A 7500-nucleotide genomic window follows, 5' to 3' on the forward strand; every position below is an offset into this window, starting at 1 on the left:
TAGCGACCCCTGCTGGTGAGACCTCGCTCCTACACAGGATCACTGATACTCTGATACGAGTAAACTACATCGAACTATACTTAAAGTATACAAAGTTGAAGTACTCATGTTTAGTTCATTTGTCTACCCAATAAATGCATAGTTAAAAAATAAAATATATAAAAATAAAAATGTTGTCCAGGATATTTATAATACTTTATAAAAACGTCGTACATAACATTACAGTAGTTTTTAACTTCCTATTAATATTGTGTGTGAACATATTTCGTAATCAAAAGCAAAACGAGTTCCTTCCCTCCGCTGCCACAGAGACATGAAGCATCAGGTTCTGGCCCTCGGGCTGAGGCGTCATCAGCGAGCAGCGGGCGCGGCCTGCAGGAACCTGCTAACCTTTAAAGGTCACCCCATCGTGTGCCGACACACCTGACGGGAACACACCTGAGGCTCCACATCGGGTTCCACGTCTGGCTGTGCAAGAGGAGACACTTTGCAGCTCCTAGAGTCCACGGCGCCGAACACGAGGGAGATGGCTCAGCTTCTCCGAGCGCGCGGGGCGAGCCGGGCCGGGCCGGGCTACCGGGTCCACCGCGGGCCTCCGGACCGCCGGGGAAGCTTCTGCCAGAAGGAAGTCCTGCAGCAGCTCAACGGGAGGCTGGCCTCGTACCTGCAGCAGGTAGGACGGCACTCGGACCGTCGGCCCCGCTGGTGCTGCTGCACCGGCTGCAGCACATGAGATGCTCTGGAGGAAGAGCCTTGAGGGTTGGGATCAATGCTCTGATTGATTGTGAAGATGAAAGATGATTTTAAGGGTTATTATTGTTATGTCAGAATATATAGCAGCAGGTTTTATGACTCTTTTAAACTGATTATTAATAACTGCACCATGTTTTGCTATTTGTGGAAACGAGTCAGTCTGCTTTCATCGTTTGATGTGAGAGTGAAAAAGCTCCCTGCTCTTCAGCTGAAGATGTAGATATTGATCAATAGATTAACATCTATTGATCAATATCTATTGATCCGGTGGTTTGTTCCCAGAGGAAACAACAGAATGAAAGATGTCTGAAAGGTTTCTGCATGAAATGTGCAGAAGAAGAAGAAACAATTAGAAGCCTCACGGTCACGTTACGCAACTCTGACGGTCGAGCGGCTGCTGGCCTCTGATTGGTCGACAGGTCCAGCGCCTGCAGACGGCCAATCAGAAGCTGACGCGTCAGATCCAAGAGCAGCTGGACAGGAAGTGTCCCGGAGAGCTGAGGCTGCTGGACGCGGACCTGAGGACGGTGACCCTGCTGCAGGAGCAGGTGAGCTTATGACAACATGTAAACAACAACAACATGTAAACAACAACAACATGTAAACAATAACAATATGTAAACAACAACAACAACATGTAAACAACAACAATATGTAAACAACAACAACATGTAAACAATAACAATATGTAAACAACAACAACAACATGTAAACAATAACAATATGTAAACAACAACAACATGTAAACAATAACAATATGTAAACAACAACAACAACATGTAAACAATAACAATATGTAAACAACAACATGTAAACAATAACAATATATAAACAACAACAACATGTAAACAACAACAACATGTAAACAATAACAATATGTAAACAACAACAACATGTAAACAATAAAAATATGTAAACAACAACAACAACATGTAAACAATAACAATATGTAAACAACAACATGTAAACAATAACAATATGTAAACAACAACAACATGTAAACAACAACAACATGTAAACAACAACAATATGTAAACAACAACATGTAAACAATAACAATATGTAAACAACAACAACATGTAAACAATAACAATATGTAAACAACAACGTGTAAACAATAACAATATGTAAACAACAACAACAACATGTAAACAATAACAATATGTAAACAACAACAACAACATGTAAACAATAACAATATGTAAACAACAACATGTAAACAATAACAATATGTAAACAACAACAACAACAACATGTAAACAATAACAACATGTAAACAACAACAACATGTAAACAATAACAATATGTAAACAACAACAACAACATGTAAACAATAACAATATGTAAACAACAACATGTAAACAATAACAATATGTAAACAACAACAACATGTAAACAACAACAACATGTAAACAATAACAATATGTAAACAACAACAACATGTAAACAATAAAAATATGTAAACAACAACAACAACATGTAAACAATAACAATATGTAAACAACAACATGTAAACAATAACAATATGTAAACAACAACAACATGTAAACAACAACAACATGTAAACAACAACAATATGTAAACAACAACATGTAAACAATAACAATATGTAAACAACAACAACATGTAAACAATAACAATATGTAAACAACAACGTGTAAACAATAACAATATGTAAACAACAACAACATGTAAACAACAACAACATGTAAACAATAACAATATGTAAACAACAACAACATGTAAACAATAAAAATATGTAAACAACAACAACAACATGTAAACAATAACAATATGTAAACAACAACATGTAAACAATAACAATATGTAAACAACAACAACATGTAAACAACAACAACATGTAAACAACAACAATATGTAAACAACAACATGTAAACAATAACAATATGTAAACAACAACAACATGTAAACAATAACAATATGTAAACAACAACGTGTAAACAATAACAATATGTAAACAACAACAACATGTAAACAATAACAATATGTAAACAACAACAACAACATGTAAACAATAACAATATGTAAACAACAACATGTAAACAATAACAATATGTAAACAACAACAACAACAACATGTAAACAATAACAATATGTAAACAACAACATGTAAACAATAACAATATGTAAACAACAACAACAACAACATGTAAACAATAACAATATGTAAACAACAACAACATGTAAACAATAACAATATGTAAACAACAACAACATGTAAACAATAACAATATGTAAACAACAACAACATGTAAACAATAACAATATGTAAACAACAACAACATGTAAACAACAACTACTACTACTACTACTATTGTTACAACAGGTAACACCTCTCTCTCTCTCTCTCTCTCTCTCTCTCTCAGATCAGTGAATGTCTCTCGGCCCAGGCTCAATTGAAGCTGCAACTGCTTTCTGCAGAGCTCAACGTCTACGACTTCAACGTCAGGTTGGTCCTGACTCACACACACACACACACACACACACACACACACTCACACACACACACACCTGGACGTATCCCATCATGCCTTGCTGTGTGTACAGGTGTGAGAAAGAGCGTGAGCGCGGCGGCTGCGTGGAGGCGGAGCTTAGCGCCCTGCGGCTGCTGGAGGCGGAGCTGCAGGCCGATGCGCTGCCGGCGCTTCAGACGCTGCTGGTTGACCAGACACGACACCTGATGGATCTGAAGGAGCAACACCGACAGGTAACGCAGGTAACCGCCTCGCCTGGGGGATTGGAACCAAGGTCTTCATGGTTTTTCCTGTCCACCTGTCCAGGACACACGGGGTCTCCTGGCTCAGCTGTCAGGGGGCGTCGCCGTGGAGATACGCAGCACGAGGTCGTCGGACCTGCTCCGGCAGCTGGACGAGCTGAGACGGACGACGCGCGACGAGTCCTGGATCACCGGCCGGGTAATCCGCGGCACGCTCTTATTTTGAAATACCAGGAAGAAATGAGTCGGCATTTGAGAAAATGTGGAGAACCCAAACACGTCTGTGTGTCCAGGCGTCCATGTTCGGTTCTGCGGAGGCGCCGCCCGGCCGCCCGGCCGAGCCGGAGGCCGAGCCGGAGGCCGTCCGGGCCGAGCTGCGGGAGCAGAGGAGCACCGCGGCGGTTCTGGAGCGGGAGCTGGCCCGCCTGCAGGCTCAGGTGAGTGGCCGTCTGACGCCGCGGCGGACAGTTCCCTCGCAGGAAACCCGGCTCACTTCCTGTCCGTCCCTGCAGAGCGAGGCGTCCGAGGCGTGCGGCGCGCGGCGGGCCGAGTGCTTCCTGCAGCAGCTGTCGGCTTTGCAGCGCCGAGCCGACGCTCTGTGCGGAGACCTGGACCCGGTGCTGCGGGCCGCCACCCGGCAGGCCGCCGCCCACCAGGAGCTGCTGCACCTCAACGCCAGGCTGCAGGCCGAGATACTGGAATACTTCCGGCTCCTGGACGGGCCGAGCTGGCCGGGGCCGAGCTGGCCGGGGTACGACAGATCCGTCTTGCTGTTGGGTTAAAAATGTAATTTAAGTGTGCACTTACTTATGTTTTACAACATTCTTCTTCTTCGCATCTTCCTTGTTCTTCTTCTCCCTATTTTTCTTCTTCTTCTTCTTCTCCTTCTATGTTCTCTTGTTCACAGGGTCTCAGGTCTTCACTCTAACTCTCGCGTCACATCTTCCTGTGGAACCAGCAGCCCGTCGGCCTTCAGCAGAAACATCACAGTGAGCAAAGCAGTCAGAGTTCAGGGAGGAAACCTCCTGATGCGGGTTGAGAATGTCCCCAGAGGCCACGCCCACACCGTCCCCAGAGGCCACGCCCACACCGTCCCCAGAGGCCACGCCCACACCGTCCCCAGAAGCCACGCCCACACCGCCCCCACAGGCCACGCCCACACCGATGTCCCCGTGACCACAGTTCAGCCAATCGGGGGCCACATCAAAGCCCCCGAGAGATCCCCAGTGAGCTCGATCAATACTTCCAATCTGACTGGATCTTTCCACAAGGCGGACAACCAGAGACCCGGATCTCTTTCCACGGCTGTGACCTGGCAGAGCGCCGCCCTGGAGGACGAGGGTAACGCTGCACAAGGAATCCCCACATGCGTTCAACAATCTGCCAGAAGTGCTGCTTTTCAGACAAAACCTTCCAAACAAGCGACCCCAGCAGCTGGTTTGCAGGATCTTAAAACAAACATTCAGACACAGATCACAGAAACTGTTCTTTGTGCAGAACCAGAAGTAAAGGAAGGATCTGGATCCGCAACAACAACTGACCCCAGCAAAGGGACGGCTGCAGAGGTGAAGACAGAGCCAGAGACCTTGGGATCGCACCAACACAACTGCACCGAGGACTTGTTCCAGACTCAGAACCAAGAGCCTGCTCAGGTTGTCACGTTGAGTTTGGAGACTTCTTCAGAAGCTGACGGGGATGTGGAGGAAGTTGTTGTCTCTGGAGCTCCTCTTTGGTCTGAAGACACTCAGGGTTCGGTCTCTGGTGGGTCGACCCTGATCAATGACAAGGACATAGAACGAGAAGTGAAGAAGGGAGGAGAACAAAAACAAGAAGAACAAGAAGTAGACACAGAACAAAAAGTAGAGGGAGAAGAAGAACAAGAACAAGAACACAAAGTAGAGGAAGAACAAAAAGTAGAGGGAGAAGAAGAAGAAGAAGTAGACAAAGAACAAGAAGAAGAGGGAGAAGAAGAAGAAGTAGAGGGAGAAGAACAAGAACAAGAAGTAGACAAAGAACAAGAAGAAGAACAAGAACAAAAAGTAGAGGAAGAAGAAGAAGAAGAAGAAGGTTCTCGGTCCAATGCGTCTAGTAGTGAACCAGACAGAGTCATGGAGGATGCAGAGATGGGGTCTCGTGCAAATGCTTCATCCGGTAGCTCAGACTGCAAGGACCGCCATGAAACTGCAAGTCCAGAGCTTTTAGAGAAAGTGGAGTTGGAGATGAACGAAGGTATCAGTGGGTTCCTCGACGCTCACGAGGTAAAGGTGGACTCTACTGAATGTGACAATGAGATTGTTGATCTACCAGGTCAAGAAGAATCGTTGAGTACCACAAAGTCAAAACAGTGTGTGAGTCTCACAGATTCGGGTGTGGCTTTGAGTTCTTCTGACCATGAAGAGGTTCTGAGTCCAATTGAAGCTCATGTCTTCATGGGACCGGCGAGCCCTCCGGGTCCTGAGACGTGTTTGAGCCCAGTGGAGACGCAGGTGTTGAGGAACGTGACGAGTCAAGGATTTTGTCCAGTTGATCCAGTGGAACATGTTCAAAGTCCTGATTCTCTTCTCAGTCCTCGTGACCAGGAAATGTTTTTCAGCCCAAATGACTCCGACACTTGTTTCAGTCCAGTTGAGGCCAAGGGCTGTCTGAGCCCGAACAGCGAAGAAGACGAAGTGTGTACGAGTTTAACTGAGGCAAGAACACACGAGATGATAGTGAGACCAGTCGAGAAATACCTTCTCTCTACAAAAGAGGAAGGCCACTCCCCGTCCTTTAGCACGGATCAAGCTTTGCTGGAAGAAGACATGAATAGAGAAGTCAGTGTTTCAGCGGGACATGGGAACAGTTTGTGTTTTAGACCAATTGAAAGTAACGATGGAAGTAGATATAATCTGAACGATACAAACAATTCTCGACCATCCGGTCGCGGCGTTGGCCTCCAGCTGAGCACAAGTCTTGGAGGCTTTGAGTTTGGAGGTCCAGGTGGTCGTAGCATCTTAGCAGACAAAGAGGAAGAGCTTAGTTTTGGAGGTCTGTATCGGAAAAGTGAAAGCGATGAGACAAAGCTCAGAGACCGGTACGGAGACACCAGTGGTATCGCAGATGACAAGGATGTCCAGAATCGAAGTGGTAGTGCAGGAGGCAGGTATGGAGACCAGAAAGAGACTTGCTTTAAGGGCCGTGAGGTGATGGGACAGAAAAACAGTGCTCAAGTCTTTGTAAAGTCAGCCAGCTTTGGAAGTGCCCCTGATAATGGAGGAACTAGCAGTCAGTCACAAGGTAGAGGTGTGGTTAGTTATCTGACAGCCAGTTGTGGTGGCACGGCTGCTAATCCATCATCTGCCATCAATAGTAATACCGAGGCTGAGGGACAGAGGGGATTCAGGCGAGGCAGTGGGGACCGGGGAGTTCATGGTGGCATTCTGGGACGTACAGCGACGACATCCGACAGCTCAATATGCAAAGAAAGCGCATCTGGAGCCAAGCCACCAGGAGCCAGGCACCCAGAAACGGGCAGATTCAGCAGCACAGGAAGTGGGGAGTGGAGAGTTTATGGAGGCAGTCTCGGGCGTAAGAGGAGCCTGGATGATGAAACGAGCTCCCCCAGTGAAGAGGGGAAGGATGCAACAAGCCCAGGACGAGCAGGGAGGTTCAACAGCAGAGGCAGTGGGGAGTGGATGCCTTATGGAGGCAGTCTCGGGCGTCAGAGAAGCTGGCCCAGAACAGGGAGTGAAGGAAGCCCGGCGGCGGTCAGGCTCCCTGCAACCAGCCCACCGGACACCAGGAGGCTCGCCAGGGACGGCGGTGCAGAGCGAATGGTTCACAGCAGCAGTCTTGAACGCAGCGACAGCATACCCATCACGGGGAGCAAGGAGGGCCGGTCGGCAGCCACGCACCTGCCGACCGGCCCTCCTGACACCGGGAGGTTTGGAAGTGGAGGCAGTGGCGAGTGGAGAGTGTACGGTGGGAGCACTGGGCGTATGAGCAGGGCGGCCGCCACCGAGAGTTTACCC

The 7500-nt window shown here is 47.0% G+C and overlaps 1 protein-coding gene across 1 annotated transcript in view; it reads left to right on the plus strand.

The window, feature by feature from the left end:
* The first annotated feature begins 526 nt into the window (after window positions 1–526).
* Window positions 527–7500, plus strand: part of LOC137803440 (uncharacterized) — an 8161-nt gene continuing 1187 nt past the window's right edge. The window contains exons 1-8 of the mRNA XM_068601899.1: window positions 527–673; window positions 1173–1301; window positions 3141–3223; window positions 3322–3481; window positions 3555–3689; window positions 3784–3927; window positions 4003–4241; window positions 4398–7500. The exon at window positions 4398–7500 is cut by the window's right edge and continues 715 nt beyond it. Coding sequence (XP_068458000.1) covers window positions 527–673; window positions 1173–1301; window positions 3141–3223; window positions 3322–3481; window positions 3555–3689; window positions 3784–3927; window positions 4003–4241; window positions 4398–7500 — 4140 coding nt within the window. The remainder of the gene's footprint in view (window positions 674–1172; window positions 1302–3140; window positions 3224–3321; window positions 3482–3554; window positions 3690–3783; window positions 3928–4002; window positions 4242–4397) is intronic.

The sequence above is a fragment of the Clinocottus analis genome, unplaced genomic scaffold (assembly GCF_023055335.1).
Source record: "Clinocottus analis isolate CAN_PGR_092001 unplaced genomic scaffold, fCliAna1.0.p SCAF_56, whole genome shotgun sequence".
In the NCBI taxonomy this organism is placed as follows: Eukaryota; Metazoa; Chordata; class Actinopteri; order Perciformes; family Cottidae; genus Clinocottus; species Clinocottus analis.